Below are 20,540 nucleotides of genomic sequence, written 5' to 3' on the forward strand. Positions count from 1 at the left end.
TTTGGCGGAGTGAATAAACATGAAAGATCACCACCTTTAGTTGGAATAAGCACAAAATCAGGTTGTAAGTCTTGAATCAAAACTGGAAAATTGTGGACAGCTTTACAACCTACGAAAACAAAATAAACTTCAACTTGAAACAAATTTGAAATCGGGTAAAGAAGTAATTGTACATTATCAACTAAATGGTAAGAAGGTATAGAACAAGTTTTAAGTGTGAAAACTCCCTTTAACACTTCATCATTCCTTTCAACAATTGATTCAATTTGAGAAGGTATTGCTAGCCTTTTACACTTTTCTTCAAAATCTGCATAAGAAATACAAGTGTTAGGATGGAAATTATACTCAAAAGAAGGTAAAGATGATGAATGAACCATAGGTAGCAAATGAGAGTCAAAATTTGGAATTCTCCCTTCATGGTGGATTTGACTTGATTCCCCTTTGGTATGGACAGATTTGAATTGAAATTGTTCTATGAGATGATTCCAAATAGATTCAATTCCTAAAAGACAAACTCCATGGAAGCTAGTGAATTGTACAAGTGACTTTGGAATGGAGCATAGCATGACTAACTTCACTTGACTTTGCTTAATCTGCACAAACGAAGAAACACTAAATAAAGCAAAGGTAAGTTCGTTAGGAAAACAATAAGCCCTCACATTTTTGCTCAAAATCGTCTCACTTTCTCTCTTTTCTTCCTTTTTACCACTCATCTCATCAGATTTTTCCATCTCTTTATCTAGTTTAACGCCCTCGATTGTTTTCTCATTATCAACCTCCTCAACAAATGGATCAATAGGATGAGATACTCCTTTGTTGGGAATAGGGTCAGCTATCTCCTTCTTAGAAAACTCACTTTGATAGCATCCATTTGACTCCATTTGTTTTTGGTGTAGAAGACGTTGATATGTCTCCCAAAATGACTCCACATGAGGTGGTTCAACTCTAAGTTTAGTCTTAGAAAATGTTGAATGAACCTTCTTATCACCTCTTGCATAAACCGGCTTTAAAGAGAGAGATTGCATGGAACCCCTCCTTTTGAGAGATTCATTCTCTCGCTTGGGTGTATGTTTGTGTTCCCTTGCTTTTCTTTGGCTTTTCTGTGACCGAAATGAGGTGTTGGAATGATATCCCTCATCATCCGCATCATGATCAGCATTCTGAATACTTGAAACCCTATTGTGTGTATCTCCGGTACCTCGCATCTCAATGGCAGCCAACCTGTCGGATAATTGTGAAATCACAAATTCATGTCTCTCCGCTTGTTTTCGAAGAGCTTGGAGTACCAATTTGAGTGACACGTCAGTCTCAGACTGCTCGGGTATGTTCTTCTCTTGAGACATATTGTCAAACCTGCAAAACAAGTGTATCCTAGTCTACCTTGCAAAGCACTCGTGTATCACTCAAGGAAAAAAATACACTCACTCTCACTTTTCCTTCTCGTAGTTCTTAAAACAACTCAACTCTCAAAAATTTCAGAATTAATTACCCTATAAGCAAGTAACAAGACACAAAGCAGAATTTTGCAAATCCTAGAAGAAAAAAAAAACTCTACCCGAAACTGGAACTTTTTTTTTTTTGAGCTGTTGTTTTGCTGAGTTTCTGGTCAGTACTTTGGAGGGTAAATGGTGCTTTTGGGGTGCTCAAATAATGTAAGAACCAGTCCTCAAATTTTAGTCAAATCGGCTTGCAAAAACTAGCTCAACCGATTTTAGAAATTCAAGAATTCAAAGGCGGTTTGGCTAAGGTGTTTGTGGCAGTTTAGGTTTGGTTTTGGAAACTGATTTGGGTGTATTTAGGGTCTGGTTAGGTCGCTTGGGGTTGTTGGAATTCAATTAAGATTGGGAACTCAAGAATTGGAAACCAATCAAGATTTGGCGACTCAAGTTTTGGGAAACCAATCAAGAATTGGAGACTAATCAAGAATTGGAAACCAATCAAAAATTGGAAACTCAAGATTTGGGATACTTGATTTCCTTTGTGTGAGAGCCGATTCCTTCTCTTCTTCATTTTTTTTTTTCGTTCTCTTTTTTTTTTTTTTTTTTTTTTTTGCTTCGGCTCTTCAAGGAACACAAATTCAGGTCACACCAACAAGTTCAAGAAAACGGATGAAAGGTTATGCAAATTCCAAGAAGACCCTAGTTCTTGATTTATTGTTCAAGAACGTTCAAAACAAGATTTCGTGGTCCAAGAACTTCAAGAATTTGTTCAAGAAGCCCAAGAACTTTCCCAAATTACGTTGTGGTGTTTAGGGTTTGCAAGAACAACAACCAATACTCAAGAAATAGGCAAAACAGAATTTCAGCAATACTCAAAAGAAAATTCCAGCAATACTCTAGCAACTTGGACACTAAAACAATATAAGGTACGTGACCCTTTTTTTTTTTTGTCTTTAAACCCTAACAACCCAAACACAAGTACAACAAACCCAAGAATTTGGACAGAAAACAAAAAAAACAACACCCAAATAGATTTTTTTTTTACTCGGGTGAACAGTAACGTGAACAGTACGCTACAGTATGATGAACAGTAATTCGATACAAGTAACGATGAACAGTAATCGCTACAGTATTTTTTTTTTTTTACTAAAGACACAAACTAACAAGATATGAACAACTTCAATTAAAAGAGAATTAACCTGATGCTCTGATTACCAACTGATGAGCAACCCTAGGGGAAGACCCTCCTAGAACCTCCCAACTTTGTAATTATCAGAGTTGGATCTTTTCTCCCAACAGAAATTGAATTCGATTGTTCTCATGAACTCAAGACCTCTGACACACAAACGTAATCAGCAACCTTAAGCAAATAAGGATGGATGAAGCGACACCACGATTAGGGAACAAGCTAATCGATAAAGTCTGATTTGAATCCTAAGTTATGAACTCAAGAATTCAAGAGTAAGTTCGATTAAGAACTTGAAGGAAAATTCCTCACGATTTCTGGTTGTAATAATCTATCCTTTCGCTCATACAATAGGTGCCTTTTATAGGCTAAAAACTAAGGCAAATCCGGCCCACATAAACCTGGAATAGGAATTCGGTCCGCATAAAGAGCTAGCTCTTTAGGGCTTGCCAATAAGGCCCAATAAGTAATAAAATACTCGACGACTAACAACTACTAAACTAGGCAGTCTTAAAACAACTACTAACTAAGCTAACAAGTATGAGATCATTCTTTCACTTCAAACGTACAAGTGAACAAGGTAATTTCATGGTCCATCAAATCTTCAAACTTAGTTTGCTCCTTGCTTGTATGGTGAATGATCAAGGCTTGTAAAGCTTCTTTCACCCTCTTGGATCTTGATCTTTTCATCGGACTGCCAATGTGGACCAAAGGATCCTTGACCCAAGGTTGAAGTTGTTGCGCACCCATATCCGCATCACAGTGAGTGATCCAAGATCGAGCGAATAAGCTCTGGCTCAATTAGAGTCGTTTATTTCAAAATTAATGAATTTTGAAATGAATGACCTAGATCAAGTCAAGTCTCGTTGGCCTAATCTTGGGCCACTCACATTATGATGCCTATACCTGGCAATTGGACGGGTTGGGCGGGTTTTGGGTGGGTTAATATTGGGTTTTCATTTAAATGGGTTATACCCAATCCGCTCAACTTAAATTTGGGTTAATTTTGGATTGGGTCATATTGGGTCATCACAAAATCATGACCCAAATATGACCCAATATATTAATGTAATAGATTTTGATACATAAACTCTCTCAAATACATTTTCACATACAACAAAAAAATTTCACACACATAAACACATTTTTATATAAATAGACATATTTTCACACACTAAAACACTCACGATACAAACACACACTCACTTCTTAAATTCATTTGAAATACATTAGTGTGTTTGGATAGTAAATTATTTGAGATAATTTTGTGAAAAAAATACTGTAACATTTTTTTGATGTGATGTATGTGACATAGAAAGGTGATTGAAAAATGTGTAAATGATACAAGCAAATCAGTGTGTGTAAATAAGGTGTAAATAATATGCATTTCAAACACACTATTTTTACGCATACAAACACACTAAAATACATCCTAATATACTTTTACAAATAGACGCACATACTAACTGTTTAAACTCTAAAAAGGTTAGTGAAATTGTTAGAAATCTCATCTCAGGAGAGGTTTCTGGAATTACGCCATATAAAAACGATGGCAAATTGGACCAAAAGCAACAGCATAGCCTGCTTCCATACATTGACCGCTTCCAAACTTTGAATTTTTTTTTCTTTTTTTCCCTTTTTTTTTAAGAATATACGGGACCAATTCCCCCGCAATGACAGTAGTACTTCGTAAAAACAGGAAACGAGTAGACATTAATTAATTATTTGGCTATGAAATACTAGATTTAGCAACTAACAAACAAATAATAAGAAACTAGATTTAAATTCTACAGGTCGACAACTTCCTAATGACCTTCATTGAGCAAAAAAATTAAAATTTTTTTTTAACTTAAGTTGGGTAATGGATGCCCAACACAAATACCCAAATCGCCCAAAATATATGTGGGCATTTATTACCCAACCCAAATTTGACCCAACACCCAATCTCTCAAATTAGTGGGTGGGTTATGGGTTTTGGGTATAATTGCCAGCTCTATGCCGATCGCACAGCCTCCAATTCCGCAAATAGGAACTTGAGACAGGTATTTTTCTGTATAACTCGTACCTATTATGGAGACACTATACCAAAATGGACCCTAAAATTTCAGTGAAAACAAATTTAGTGTCTAATTCGCGTGTGAAAACAAATTTAGTGTCTAATTCGCGTTTCTAATTTTGCCTGAGAAAAAGCGGTGACAATACTTGATTGGGAATGTTTTCAATTTCAACATTTAAGCAATCTGTAAGGGAGTAGAGAGGCCTTAATTGCGAGGCCCCTCGTCCTACATAAAAAATGTGGAAAGAAAAGGAGTTCTATAAAAATCTAGATTTGCAAATTCCATAATAACTTGGCTTAACCATTTTGAGCTCTTGATTCGCTCAAAAGTTATCTGGGCCAATCTGTGGATTCGAGATGTAACATTTGGTATTATAGTGAACCTCACCTGTTCTTTTGCGGGGCTGAGTTTGGAGCTAGTGAGGTTATGGTCCTGATTACACAAAGGAGTACAAAAAAGTTAAGTATTATGCAGGATTAAATGCAACGTTCAGCTCTTTATAGGATGCAAAGTTCTAGGGGTGAATATGAGAACCCTCGTCTCACATTGAAAATATGGAATAGAAAGAAATTGTACAACAATCTAGGCCTATGAGTTACTTAATAATTTGGATTAACCATTTTGAACTCATGATTCCGTTCAAAAAGTTGCTTGGGTGAACCCATGAATGTAGAGCATTACATCAATATCATGGTTAAAGTTCATATTTCAAGAATTGGATGTCCCAAGTTCGAATCCGTCTTCCCGCTTTCGACTTTTTTAAAAATCAGATTTACATCACTTCCATACTATCATTTGTTGCAGTTTTAATTTGTAAACTTTTTAATAGTATTGTGAGAAATGAAAAATAATTTTTGTAGACAAATTTAATTATTTAAATTATCATTTTAACTAGCATCAATATACTAGTAAAAATTAGTCAAAATCTATCAATTGTCAATTTTTTAGTCTAAATAGAGAAATTAGGTATCATATTATTTTGATTGAATCTGGCAACCAATGTGATCAAGTATAGAAAATAAGAGAACATGTTCGTTTTTGTTGAAATTTGGGGGATTATTTTGGTGAAGTGCCAAGACTGTAAATTTCCCTTTTTTAAGAGAAAGATGAAAGTAAATGTTAGGATATTGCAGAGGGTTACAACAATAGAAGAATGAGTTGAAGTTATCTTTTTCTATTGTCGTCCAATATTTACTTGTTTTGGAAAAACTATGCAAAATTAGGACTTTTGTTTTGCATTAAATTATAATTTCATCTAAAAAAGTAGAAATGAAAATTTAAACGTCAGTGCATAATGTGTAGCATTGTTTTACTCACCTGTGTTAAAGGGACCACGAGCAGGAACGGTTGCAGGGTGCAACCGTTCCTAACGGTTTTGTGCATTTTGCATACCGCGTAACTTTGTTTACACATGGCATAACTTTGTTTGCACAACGTGTAACTTTAGAACAAATTTTTGTAAACCCCACACACGTTGTTAAAAATGAGGTACAAAAAATTATCTGGACCGCACATTTTTTTTGGATCAAATCCTGGCCGTGCACTGTTCAAGGACGGTCCTTCTGATGACCGTTCCTGCCCCGTCTCCTGTGTTAAAGCTTTCTGCAAAATCACTAGTTCAAATCCTCCATTACGATCACACCATCCGCATCAATATGGAGTTGACACGTTTAGTAGATCACATGCACTAGGCGATACAAAGGGGTGGTTGACCAATGTAACAGGGAGAGTCGGGAGGGAGGGGGAGGAGAATACAAGTGGGGATGGGGCTAGCGGAAAGGGTGGACAGGAAAAAGAAAATTTTTAAAATATATTAATAAAATTTTATATTTTAAAAACACCCTATAAGGTACACTTAAGTCTTTACCATACAAATCTATAAAAACACATCTAAAAACACCTAATTCGTAAGCATCCTTAATTTTTGCTTTGAAGTTTTGTATTTCTAATTTGCACTGTATAGCATGGTTTGTCTGACATAGTGTGAGACTCCCCCTCCACATGGGAACTGGGAAGGGAAAGGAATTAATATGAGCCTGTGGCTGTGTCTATGAACTACTAAATAACTTGGATTAATTATTTGAGTAAATATTATATACATTAATAATGTATGTATTATTATGATTGAATATACGATACATATATAAAATTTGAATTTTAAATTCAAATTCGAATTATATGTCACGTATTTAATGATGAAAAAGTACACACTATTACTGTATAAAAAATTAATCCTAATTATTTTGAACCTATAGTTTTCGTTCAAAAGTTATTTGAGCCAGCATGTAGATCCAGTGTGTTACAGTTGGTACTAAAGCAAATCTTGTGTAATCTCCATACAGGATAAGTTTGGGGCAAGTAGTATTATGCTTCCAACGACCTAAAAAAGTGTAAGAAATTACGTGTGTGTTACGTTCGACCTCTAGAATCTACGGAATTTAGTAGCACATTGGACGAGGCCACCCTAACACCTGTACAATGCACTTCGAGAGTTTATGCAGAATGAGCAGATAATTTGAATCATTGTGGATTTCGCGTGAACACGAAAATCTTAAGACGGTGACCCCCGTCCTAGGTTAGAAGTGAGAAAAGAAAAGGAATTAATATATGAGTGTGAGCCCATGGGTTACTAAAACTATTTGATAATTCCATTCAACAGTTATATTTAATATATTTAGAATTTAATATATTTAAACATGTTTAATAATAAAAAAATAAAATATATGAATTAATTAAATGATATTAAGTTTTCTATGTAAATTTGCTTTTAAAAATAATTTATAAATTATTTATTTATCATTTAATGTGATATATATTCAAATATAATTTAATGAATTTAAATTTTAGATTTTAGTTTTATCAAATGCAACATGAGTATTATGGGTTATATAAGAATTCCAAATTTAGAATTGTTTTAACAAAAATTGATTAAAGGAATTTTAAAAAAATAAGAATTATTCTATTCTAAAGCTGATGATCAAAATTTTGCAAAGAATATCTCAAAAATGTCATATTTTGAATTAATACACAATTACGTGTAAGCACGTGGGGTCTAAAAAGCATTGAACCCCACCGCCATTGCTCAAACATAATTGCCATTCATTGGTAGTAGTACCAATCTTGCAACAAATCTCTTCCACCGTAGAGAAATCTTTCTCACATACTCTCCGTCTTTGCAAAGGAAGACCCAATGGCGGATGCATTTCTTGGTGCCACTATACAGTTTCTAGAGGGGAAAGCAATAACCTTGGCTTCCCAGCAGATTAGCCTTTCTTTAGCCTTTAAGAGAGATTTGCCGAAGCTGAAGAAAACACCCAAGATCCAAGCTGTTTTTCATGATGCAGAGCAAAAGAAAGTCACCCTCGAGTACGCGAGGCTTTGGCTGAAGGAACTTGAAGACGTGGCTTTTGATGCTAATAATTTGTTGGATGATCTCAATTATGAAATGATTCTGCGCAAAGTTGAGATTCAGAAACAGGTGAAGAGGAAGGTATACTTCTCCTTGTCACTCTTCAATCCCATCACATTTCGTTTCAAAATGGCAAATAGAATTCGAACAGTCACTATGGAATTGAAAAGAATTAATGAAGAAGCAAAGGGCTTTGGCCTCCAGTCACAAAATGGAGAATTTATGAAGAACAGAGAGACTAACTATGTTACTATTGATTCAAGCTTTGTTGGAAGAGATGATGACCTCTCGATGTTAGTGACAGGGTTGACTGCTGCGAGTAAAAATGAAATAGTCCTGGTTCTTCCTATAGTTGGCATGGGCGGGATTGGTAAGATCACCTTGGCTCGAAAAGTTTTTAATGATCTAAAGATTGAAAATCAAATTTTGACAAGAGAATATGGGTACATGGGTACGTGTATCAAAAGATTTTGATGTCAATAGGCTTTTTAGTTTGATTATATAATCATTGCAAGTCCAAAACCTGAAGCTGAGGGTCAAGAAGCCAGAATCAAGCTACTAAAAGAATTATTGGATGGCAAAAAGTATCTACTGGTCTTGATGATGTGTGGAATGAGCAAGCCACACCATGGAATGATTTTCTTGGGTCTTTGAAAGGTATCAGCTCATCCAAGGGGAATTCCATTCTTCTGACCACCCGTCAGCAACAAGGGGCAGCCATGACAAGAATTTCTTCTCCATGTTCTTTGAAAAAATTGCCAGATGATGAATGCTGGCTCATTCTCAAAGAAAATGCATTTGGTGCTGGGGAAGTGCCGGATGGACTGCAAGACATAGGATACGAGATTGCAAAAAAATGCCATGGTGTACCATCAGCTGCAAATGTACTCGGCAGGATATTGCGCAACAAGGGAAGTGATGAAAGGCTTTCAATTTTGGAGACTGGCCTTCAAAATTTAGGTGGAGATGAGAAATTGAGCGTTCATCATCTTCCATCTCCATTGCTGAAAAAGTGCTTTGCGTATTGTTTAATTTTTCCCAAAGACATTGAAATAAATAGGAGTCAGCTACTTCCAACTTTGGGCAGCAGAAAGATTTTTTCATTCAAATCCAAGAAACAATATGGAGATGGAGGAAGTTGGAGAAATGTTTTTTTCGATTTTGTTGGAAACTAACTTGTTGCAAGATGCTGTGAAGGATGAGTACAGGAATGTCTTGAATTGCAAAATGCATGATCTTGTGCATGATTTGGCATTATCCATCTTCAATTATAAAGCCTTAAGGTTGAAAGGAACTAGAACATATTACGACGAGACCCTTTCTATTCGGTATCTTGCAACGGAGAAAAGTGACGAAGAAATATCATTTCCTTTGCATGAGAGTTTCAGGTACATTACGACATTATTCTTGTCTGAAAGCAGATTAATCACTTGAGCATCTCATTTTATCAAACATTTTGAATCTAATGGAATGGATGGAAGCAGCATTTCATGATGAAAAAGATTCTTGAGAAGTTAGAGATTAAGAATTGTACGCAATTAGCCATTGCTCCAAGTCATTTTCTGATTCTCAAGGAATTCAATCATGGATAAACCATAATAGCAAATATTTGCAGTCGAATCAGCGGTTTTACCGGTCTATCAATTTGGAATGTCAAAGAGCTCACCAAGCTACCAAATGGGTTATTCCAAAATAATCCGAATCTTGCATTTTTCAAGTTGTACAATTGCCATGAGTTGGAGCAGTTGTTAGTTTATGCCCCTCCCTGAAGTCGATTTCAATCCCTAGGGGAGCCCAATATCTCACTGCCTTTCGAGAATTATGTATTCACAGCTACAGTGGGTTAACCCATTTGTCAATCCCTAAAATATGGGGGGCTAGACTCTGAGTCCTGCTCTTCTTCATCCTCCAATGCTTGTTCTTTTCTTGAGCCATTTTAAAACTAACACATAGTTTTATATTCCGTATGAAAACATTGAACTATATAGTTCACGAGTCTTCTTAGTAAAAAAGGAGGAAATATCCGTATTCTAGTACTCCAATTTTATATCCTTTCCAGTCGATTTAGACCGAACACCTTCCTTCTCTATTCTAGACATACTATTGGAAATTAGTTTGTAGTATGAAAATTGATCAAGATTTGTAACATCATTTTTCTTATCATGTCTAGGAGGTTGATTCATGAATTTCCTATAAAGTTCATTAGTATTTTGATGTATCTTCTCAAGTTCATTAGGTCATTTATGGAACCACTTAATTCACGTATTTTGTGTACTAAATTCATAAATGGTTATTAAGTGAAGATACATCTTCACATTGATGTATCTTCTTATGTTCATTAGTTCATGAAACTGCTCAATTAATGTATTTAAAGTATTCAATTCATGAATGGACATTAAGGGTCTGTTTGGTTGGAAGTAAAATGTTTTCCTTGGGAAAATATTTTCCGTGGAAGTAATTTTTCGTGAAAATCATTTCCCTTTCATCATTTTCCGGTGTTTGGTTAGCTTATTGAAAATATTTTCTTACTTCATTTTTCTGGTGTTTGTTTAACTTTTGAAATATTTTCACTTTTATCTCTATCTTTACTTTCTGCACATTATAACTACATACTTCTTCCCATGCAAAATAAGAAAATTTATCTCATTGTTTAACTTTAAAAAATTTTGGAGAAATGTATATATGAATAAAAAATATCTCCTTAAGCAATAAACAAATTGCTGGCCATTTAGTGTCAAATATCAATCACATGCAATGCTTATTGTGACATATATCTTGCACTCTCACTGCTGAAAGTTTCTCTAGAAAAGAATATCCCTATTATACATAATTAATTACTAGCATAGGATGAGTAGGATGAGGTTTTTTTTTTATTTTGAATATACTAGGGGGAGGGTTGGGTTGGGTTGGGTGGTACGGGGGAGGGAGTGTAAGGAAGAGGTCTTGGGTTCGAATCCTCCTGTTTACACTAAAAAAAAAAAAGAACATACTACAAGATGTTTTCAGTAAGTTTGGAACATACTACAGGCGGAATGCATGCATTTCGGAAAACAACTTCAGTAAGTTTGGAAGGGAAGTTGTTTTCCATAAGATGAGTGAAAATATTTTACATAGGAAAATGTTTTCAGTAACTTTTGTGCAACCAAACACGGGAAATTAGAAAAATATTTTCCTGGAAAACATTTTCACCCGAAACAAACGGACCCTAAGTGAAGATACATTGTTGTATCTTCTCAAATTTATTAGTTCATATATTTGGTGTACTCTATTCATAAATGGACACTAAATGAGATTCATGTACTTTAACTCTTATATTGCCTATAAATAGAGGTAGTTTAACCTCTCTTGTGACAACTTGTGCTTAAGCTATCTTAGATTTGCAAAACCAACTTCTTACATCCTTTTCTTATGTGAAAACTAAGCTTACGCTTGTTGTAGGCTAATTTTCATTTCCATTGTATCTTAGAGGTAATTTACCATCTCAACCCGATTAGCAGGACTTGAAAATTCTCTTGAATTCTCAAAAAAATAGTTTAGTCAAATTGTTGATATTGTTCTTGTAATAACTTTGCAGTAGGTTCATAAACTTGTAATTCCCATATTTCTCCAACACATTCGTCAATGTGACAAATGAATTAATTTCCCCCAAAGGGAATCTTGGTTCTCTTACAAGGTTAAGGGGGTTGGAAATTGGACCCTTCTCAGAAATCATGGATCTGCATTCGGACCACAGCACCACTTGCCCTCCCTTTGGCATTTAAGTTTGTATGAAAACTTCAGCACACCTCCTCCTTTGAAATTCTTGATTTAGAAGATTTTGCAGTAAAATCATTACCCGATTGGTTTGGGAAGCTTTCGTCACTTGTACAACTCGGGCTCTACTATTGTGAAAGGCTAGAGAGTTTACCTTCCAACCAATCAATGAGAAGCCTCATCAAACTAAGATGGCTGCGGATTGAAGGTTGTCACCTTCTACAGGAAAGGTGCAATCCAGAGAGCAGCCGCAGCAGCAACGCCCCCAATTCTGAATGGTCCAAGATATCCCATATTCCTGAAATCACCATTGATGGTTAGCAAATTGAAGGAATCTCTATGTAAAGTTCATGATAATGTAAATTTCCCAATTAAAGATCCTCTGAATTCCTTTATAAGTTTCTTCACCATTTCCTCCTCATACTCTTTCTGCTAAACAATTGCTGCAAAAGATCTTGCTTCGTCCTGTGAACTTTTTTGCTGAGGTGTATGTGTGAGAGAGAGAGATTAATATTTTATTTTTCCGGATGACTATTCATTTGTGGTCTTTACATGGTGTCCTGCTCTGCCAAATAACTCTTTTCCCTCCTACGTTTACTTGTGGCTGCCCAACAACTGAGATTTTGGGAGATCAGATGTAGTTCTTGCAGGATACGTTTTCGTGTTGATGTGATTTATAAATTATGGCTATGTTGAGAATTGCAGCTGAAATTTTTGAAAGTTCAATTTTCTGAGCAACATGAAGTTTCTTCAATTTTGCTCATCTTGTTTTCTTTCTACCCTGCTTATGCACTTAGTAGATACATTGCATATCCAGTCCTGTTTTATATCCAGGACATCTTTAAATTCAGTTCTGGACTTTTGTTTTTCCTACTCTGATTTTTTTTAAATTTTAAATTCAGTTCTAGTTTGTATACAGGAGCGAAACTTCTAGACAAGTAAAGTTGTTTTTTGCTAAAACAAAGTACTAGAACTTGTTATCAATCAAGACTATCTTGGCTTGTCTTTCAATATTCTAAAGGGAAATTACTATTACCCATGGTTTTGCATTTGACCACACCATAATGCTCCTATTGTTCAATATTATTCACTTAACCCCCTGTAGTATTCTGTAAAGTGGAAAATAGACAGGAAAATCACCCGTAAAGCTTCCATTCATTTTTCAGTCATTAGTGCCTTAAATATCAAGAATTATCAACAAATAGTCAAGCTTGTCTTATGGTTGAACTATCAAGTAGTGCCCTAAAGCAATTTCTTCATATATCTTCCAAATGGAACTTCTAGGTAAAATAACAGGCAATCTGGTATTTTTAATTTTACTGGGTATGCAGTGATTGAACAATGAAGTTTCATATCTTCCTTCTTGCAGCTGAATGCTAAAATTACTTGTTTTACTTTGAGGTTGTGCATGCCTTAGTTTTGGAGTTAGTTTTTATCCCCTACTGGGCTATACTAGTCTGTTGAACTATGTTACTAGCTACGAGATTACATTCTTTTATGCTGTTAGTTCTCTAATGCAACTGTGGTTTGTCAGACAGTTGCTCTAGTGCTATAGATCTGATGAAGTCTCTGAAGACATGTGAAGTTTCCTATCTATGAATCACTATGAGCATAAGCTATTCTCCCAAGCTTCGGGGCTATTACAAGGTTGATTGTGAGGACCCGTAATTTCTTAATTTCTAGGTTTTATTTTCTTTTAATTGCACGCTTTTTTCCCATTTTCTTTATTCAAAAAAATTTTAAAAATAATTTTTATGCGTAAATATAGTTGTTAAAATGATTTTTCTAGTATCGGTTAGTTTTTGAGAAATTAAGGGCTTATACCGGACGTGGGACCCGCTAATGCGGAAAGTTCGGTAAAATTCGGCCAGTTAGGTTAAGTTTTGGATACCGGATTTATTTTAGCAGGTGTTAAGAGATAATTAGAGATTATCCAATGGATGAGAGTTGGAGAGACAAAAGGATAGCCATGCATTAATGAGAGTGACAAGTGTCACTTGGAGATTCAATCTTGCATTTGACCACTATTCACCACTTTACCAATTAATACAAAAATTGACCAAAATCATCTTCATTTGCAAGCTTCTTTGGCCTGCATTCTTCAAGAGAAAAGAAGAGAAAACTCTCAATTTTCTTGCCTCCAATCTTGTTCAATCTCTTAGTTCAACCGAGTAAACTTGGATTTTCTCCATAAAAACCCTTAGTTTAGTGATTGTGAGGTTGTTAGTGAAGTGGATTGGAAGACCAAGGTGCTAAGTTTTCTCCTTTCTTGAGTTGATAAGGTGAGTAGCTAAGGAACCTCTCTTTTCTTCTTAATGATGTGTAATTAGTGGCTTGTAGTAGTCTAAGAGGTGATTTTGTGGGCAATTCCATGACTTTTGGTGGAGATTGGTGAATTTTTCTATTTATTCATGATTTTTCTGTTTTCATATGTTTAATATTGGTTGGCCATGGATGATGGTTGGGAAATTGGTGTAAAGTGGGGTCTACGGATATATTGGTTCTATTTACGTTGACGGAGAGTCAACGGGTTCGAATCAAGTACTGCAAATGGAAATCTGGCTCCTGAGAGCCACTTGTATCCTTTCCCTTTGAATCACTGTGTCTAAATGCTTTCCTTTGTATCTGGTATATGTATCTGATTGATTAAATGTGAAAGGCCATGATTTTACCCCTATATGTTTGGTACCTCATTGAGCGTAAGCTCACCCCTTTCTGTTGCCTTTGTTTTCCTTACAGGGGACAAACTTGAGAATCACGGTTTTGGAGGAAAAGGGTCAAGCTAGTATATATGTCATGTTGTTAAACTCTTTTGAAAATGAAGCCCTAATTGTATTTTGTGTAATATGAGTACCTCGGATCGCACTGTAGGTTAATTTGTTCAAGACTTCAATATAAATATATGTATAAGTGTTTAACCTTGTCTATTAAATGTATTTCATTGAGACTATGATTTTATGGTTTGGTAGGCATGTTCTCACCTTAGTAGTTTCCGATTGTTCATTTTCTTTGGGTCCTATCGCCCGTACTATGTTGGGTTTGTGTGAATCGACTCACTGAGTTCTGGCGAGAGTTGGGCAGGCGACCCGTCGAACCCTTTGGTTCGCCTTAGGGGGAGGTGGGGCCGTCACAGTTGGTATCAAAACCACTTCGCGTGGTCTCTGCGCTGAGTGAGTTTGGGCCAAGTGGTGTTATGGTCCTGCTTTCGTGAATGCGTCGAAAGGTATAAGTGCTCTTTCAAGCATAAGTTATGAACCGTGCATGTCATAAGTGTAAAGGTCTTTATCATGGGACTTGAGGAAACTAGGTATGTATGTCGGGTAGGAATCTTTAATATGGATGATTTACACTTGGGACCGGCCGGCTCGAGTTGTGAATTATCTTAGATGGGATTCTTGCGCCCGGATACGAAAGAGATGAGAGCCTAGGTTAGAAAGGACTTGGGCGAACTAGAAATGCGATTCTATGGAACTTCATGTGGTTTGTTCGGGTGTTCGTAAGTATGATTAACCTGGATTAAGATATAAATTGTGGCATTCTCGTAGATTATGGACGGAGCCCTATAGGGGGAAAAGCTTCTCGTTAGTTATTTTTGTACTTGTGACCTAGTCTGTCTATAGTACTTTTGGATGACCACGCTACTTTCATGGATCTCTCATATTTGTATCTAATTGACTGCTACTGTGTAACTGGTTCGGGACAGTTGTGTGTATATATGCTTTTGATCTGTATGTACCTCTTGTTATTTGCTTATGCCTATAATTATCTTTAATATTATCTTTGCACCTCGACCTTAGATTGACTTAGATCAATGTAGGGCACTCGTAGTGAACGAGGCCGTGGGCGTGGAATTAGGCAACCCACGTCTGAAAGGGGCACTGGGGAAACCTCGTTTGTACCAAACCCTGAACTTAGGGTTGACCCCAACGTCCAAATACCTGCTGCCATGCAGCAAATGATTGATTTGCTAGCCCAAATGGTGCACCAACAGAGTCACAACCCTAACCCCAACTCTGGAAATCCTAGTAATCACGTGGAGAGCGAGGACCGGGCCCTCGAGAGGTTCCAGAAGTTTGCCCCACCAAAGTTTATTGGGGGACCCGATCCAGATGTAGCCGAAAGGTGGCTAGAGAAAATGGTGGATATCTTTGCTGCCCTGCACTACACGGAGGAACGGCAGGTGACTTTTGCTGTTTTCCAGTTGGAAGGGGCGGCCCGTTCCTGGTGGAACGTAATACGACAAAAGTGGGACCGAGAGCAAATGCCCAGGACTTGGGTGAACTTTATGCGGGAGTTCAACGCTAAATTCTTCCCTCCTTTAGTTCAGGAAGAAAAGAAGGATGAATTTATCCAGTTTCGTCAAGGGACCCAGACAGTGGCCTAGTACGAGAGCCAATTCACTCGGCTATCCAAATTCGCGCCCGAACTCATCGTGACCGAGCAATGAAGAATACGGCGATTCGTCCAGGGTCTGAACGTGGACATCCAGAAAGATCTAGCTGTAACCCAAATTAACGCCTTCAGCAATGCCGTAGAGAAGGCGCAATGAGTAGAGAATGCTAGGCTGCAGGTGAAAAACTTCCAAGCCAAGAAAAGGGGCTTTCCTGGGAGTAGCTCTGAGCAAGAAGGTACAAGTACACCCCCTAAGATTGGAAAGGAAAACGGGGGAGTACGACAACCAAGGGTGTCGAATGATGTCTCTCAGGGGGGACCGGTCTCTACTACTCGTGGTCCCTGTGGATATTGCGGAGGGCCAAATCATACGGAGGCAAATTGTTGGAAGAAATAAGGAAAATGTCTGCGCTGCGGAAGTGCCGATCATCGGATTGCTGACTGCCCAGTTCGATTGCGAAAAGGAAAAGGGACCCCGCAACCAACTAAGACTAACCCTGGACAGTCGGAAAAGGAAGGGGCTGGATTGAAGGTACCGGCTCGGGTATATTCTTTAGAGCACCATCAGGCCCCTGACTCATCTGAAGACGTAGAAGGTACGATCCGTGGGGTACATTAGATTTTGATAGCTTCCGTTGATAAGAAAAAATTTCGAGGACGAAATTTCTTTAAGAGGGAGAGAGTGTGAGGACCCGTAATTTCTTAATTTCTAGGTTTTATTTTCTTTTAATTGCACGCTTTTTCCCCATTTTCTTTATTCAAAAAAATTTTAAAAATAATTTTTATGAGTAAATATAGTTGTTAAAATGATTTTTCTAGTATCGGTTAGTTTTTGAGAAATTAAGAGCGTATACCGGACGTGGGACCCGCTAATGCGGAAAGTTCTGTAAAATTCGGCCAGTTAGGTTAAGTTTTGGATACCGGATTTATTTTAGCAGGTGTTAAGAGATAATTAGAGGTTACCCAATGGATGAGAGTTGGAGAGACAAAAGGATAGCCATGCATTAATGAGAGTGACAAGTGTCACTTGGAGATTCAATCTTGCATTTGACCACTATTCACCACTTTACCAATTAATACAAAAATTGACCAAAACCATCTTCATTTGCAAGCTTCTTTGGCCGGCCATCTTCAAGAGAAAAGAAGAGAAAACTCTCAATTTTTCTTGCCTCCAATCTTGTTCAATCTCTTAGTTCAACCGAGTAAACTTGGATTTTCTCCATAAAAACCCTTAGTTTAGTGATTGTGAGGTTGTTAGTGAAGTGGATTGGAAGACCAAGGTGCTAAGTTTTCTCCTTTCTTGAGTTGATAAGGTGAGTAGCTAAGGAACCTCTCTTTTCTTCTTAATGATGTGTAATTAGTGGCTTGTAGTAGTCTAAGAGGTGATTTTGTGGGCAATTCCATGACTTTTGGTGGAGATTGGTGAATTTTTCTATTTATTCATGATTTTTCTGTTTTCATATGTTTAATATTGGTTGGCCAAGAATGATGGTTGGGAATGATCTAGAATGAAGCTATAGTGCGTAAATTGTAGCGAATTGCGGAAATTTCCACTTTGTGCGGAAAATTCCAGATTAGGGTTTCCATTTTTCCCCATTCTGTTTGGTACTGTTTCTCCTAGTTAGAGGCCGAATTGGCTTTAGTGTAAAACATCAAAGTTGTAAATAATAATGTTTTATAGTTGCCTGCAAAATTTCATCCCAATCGGAGGAATGTAGCCTGTGAAACAACTGAAATACCCATGCTGCCCTGTTTCTGTCCGAAACTGATAATCAGCTTCTGTAATTGGTTAGTTTGACCGGGAATACTACTGATTTGGTTGTCGATGTCTTCTTAAGAATTGTAGCCTTGTATCTTAGATTTCAAATGGCTTTAGAATTACCTAAATCGGATTTGTGTGTGCTGAGATATGCTTGAATGAATCGAGACTGCTAGTTGAATTTCACAGTGAGCTCCGAACTGGAAAATTTGGGGTTATTTTAGTAAATTTGACCTAGTTAGGGTGAGAACTGGACTAAGTAGTCTTCATCAAAGATATAGCCCTCTGTCTTAGCTTCAAAACGATATAACTTGTACTTCAATCCAATAAGCGTAGTTTCGATTATGTCCGATACGCTAAGTAGCAGTGAATCTGTCTTTTTGGTTCCTTAGCTTAAAGCTCATTTCCGGTCATTTTCCTAGTTAAATCTTGTACTTGAATGACTTTGAACCTATTGAACAGCTGTTGTGATGAATTTATATTGCGTATGACTTTGGAATTGATTGAGGAAAATAATGAAGCCATAAGTGGCTGGGAAAATAGGTAAATACAGAGGGCATGCTGCCCAAAATTTTAGGGCTACGCGATTCTTTCAATTGAGTTGATCTTAGTACAAATGAAGGGTTTTGGGGGTTGTTTGTAACCCTAGGACCAACTGTTATCTTTTTACTCAAAAGTCATATTTTATTCTTTTGTACTACTCCCTCCGTCCCGTTTTGTTAGTCTTGTTTTCCTTTTTCGTCTGTCCCAAATTGTAGTCCACTTTCCCACTAAGGAAGGTAGTAATCTTTCAAATTGTCTAAAATACCCTTATTAAATATCTTGTTATTAATACATTGTTATTAAATACTAACCCACTACATTGAATACATTGAGCTTTTCCAATACATAGATAAATGAAAAGTCTATCTTTGTTATTCTTTGAAATTTATTTATATCAGGAGGGAAACAAATAATGCCATCATTATTTACAATTTTTCTAATGAAACACCAACAAAAGAATATGATCTCATCTCAACGAGTCAAGAATGTGCACAAGTTGTCTTTGAAATGCAGAGGATTTTTTTGCCCAAGTTGAAATCGGTGATTTAAATCTTCTGGAAGATGATTTAAATCAATGAAAGTATTTTTTTGCAAAGTTGAGGAGACGTTTTCTGGCAAAATATTCAAATCGATGGCACTAATTATGGATGAATTATCCATTTTTAATTGCCTTTGCTTAAGCTTAATTAGTTGCCATATTTATAGAGTTCAGTGTAAAAATTGAAGATAATTTTGGTGGGAAGAACTTGAATCCACTATTGGCGGATGATTGAAAATGAAATGGAGTATTAGCGGCAACTGATATTTATTGGCACTATTGGCGGTAATTGAAACAATCAGGGTGCACTATTGGCGGTAACTGATATTTATTGGCACCATTAGTTGTAACTGATATTAATTGGCACTCTTTGTGATTAGCATAAGGGTATTTTAGGAAATTATTAATCTAAATTTATGTTTCCAACCAAATTAATTACACTTTCTTAATCTGTGTGAAAAAAAAAACCAAGACTAACAAAACGGGACGGAGGGAGTAGTACTTAACCTGGAAAGGCGTACGACATGTAGTCGAGTCTCACTTGTGCATTCCGTTTACTCGATTTTGGATGTGAAACCTTCAATTGTTTTACTTTGATGATTTTAGGGTTTCTTGGCGATTAAAACCAGTTTGAAGTGAAAACTTTTGAAGTATCTGTACTTGAACCGGTGAGTGTACCACTCTCCTCATTTGCTGTTTAACTTGGTTTCTGCCCCTGTAATCTGCGATTTAAATGACTGCACTATCTGTTTATTCTGTTTGAGACGAGCGTGTACTTTATCACACTCGTTCTCTTGTCTGTCCATATGCCTATTTACTGTGTATAATCTGTTAACTGTATCTGAGTCTGTTCGGACATCGTTTGGAGGCTGGTATCCAACGACCTTTTCTGTAACCTCTGAACTCAACACCTGTGGCTAGTTACTCAAGTCGGGCCGGCAAGGGCCTAGTCGATTAGATAACGAACCACGGTAGTCAATTTTGGGAATATTTGGGTATTGAAACTCTTGATTCCGGTATACTCGAGTATTACCATTACTGTTCCTGAATGGAGTTAGGGCCCGGTAGGGGTATGTTTGGTGGACGGAAATTGGTGTAAAGTGGGGTCTACGGATATGTTGGTTCTATTTACGTTGACGGAGAGTCAACGGGTTCGGATCAAGTACTGCAAATGGAAATCTGGCTCCTGAGAGCCACTTGTATCCTTTCCCTTTGAATCACTGTGTCTAAATGCTTTCCTTTGTATCTAGTATATGTATCTGATTGATTAAACGTGAAAGGCCATGATTTTTCCCCTATATGTTTGGTACCTCATTGAGCGTAAGCTCACCCCTTTCTGTTGCCTTTGTTTTCCTTACAGGAGACAAACTTGGGAATCACGGTTTTGGAGGAAAATGGTCAAGCTAGTATATATGTCATGTTGTTAACTCTTTTGAAAATGAAGCCCTAATTGTATTTTGTGTA

At 36.8% G+C, this 20,540-nt stretch overlaps 1 protein-coding gene across 1 annotated transcript; it reads left to right on the plus strand.

The window, feature by feature from the left end:
* The first annotated feature begins 7,872 nt into the window (after window positions 1-7,872).
* Window positions 7,873-9,525, plus strand: LOC113729067 (putative disease resistance protein RGA3). Its single transcript, XM_027253393.2, has 3 exons — window positions 7,873-8,542; window positions 8,677-9,112; window positions 9,207-9,525. The coding sequence occupies exons 1-3, from the start codon at window positions 7,873-7,875 to the stop codon at window positions 9,523-9,525; spliced, it is 1,425 nt and encodes a 474-aa protein (XP_027109194.2).
* Window positions 9,526-20,540: the final 11,015 nt, after the last annotated feature.

The sequence above is a fragment of the Coffea arabica genome, chromosome 2e (assembly GCF_036785885.1).
Source record: "Coffea arabica cultivar ET-39 chromosome 2e, Coffea Arabica ET-39 HiFi, whole genome shotgun sequence".
NCBI lineage: Eukaryota > Viridiplantae > Streptophyta > Magnoliopsida > Gentianales > Rubiaceae > Coffea > Coffea arabica.

What these genes read in the sequence shown, in the direction of transcription:
- LOC113729067 (XM_027253393.2), top strand. Translation starts at nt 7,873, where the DNA reads ATGGCGGATGCATTTCTTGGTGCCACTATACAGTTTCTAGAGGGGAAA. An exon ending in AAGAGAATATGGGTACATGG is followed by an intron (nt 8,543 to 8,676) that starts GTACGTGTATCA and finishes GATGGCAAAAAG; the next exon opens with TATCTACTGGTCTTGATGAT. An exon ending in TTGCTGAAAAAGTGCTTTGC is followed by an intron (nt 9,113 to 9,206) that starts GTATTGTTTAAT and finishes TTCAAATCCAAG; the next exon opens with AAACAATATGGAGATGGAGG.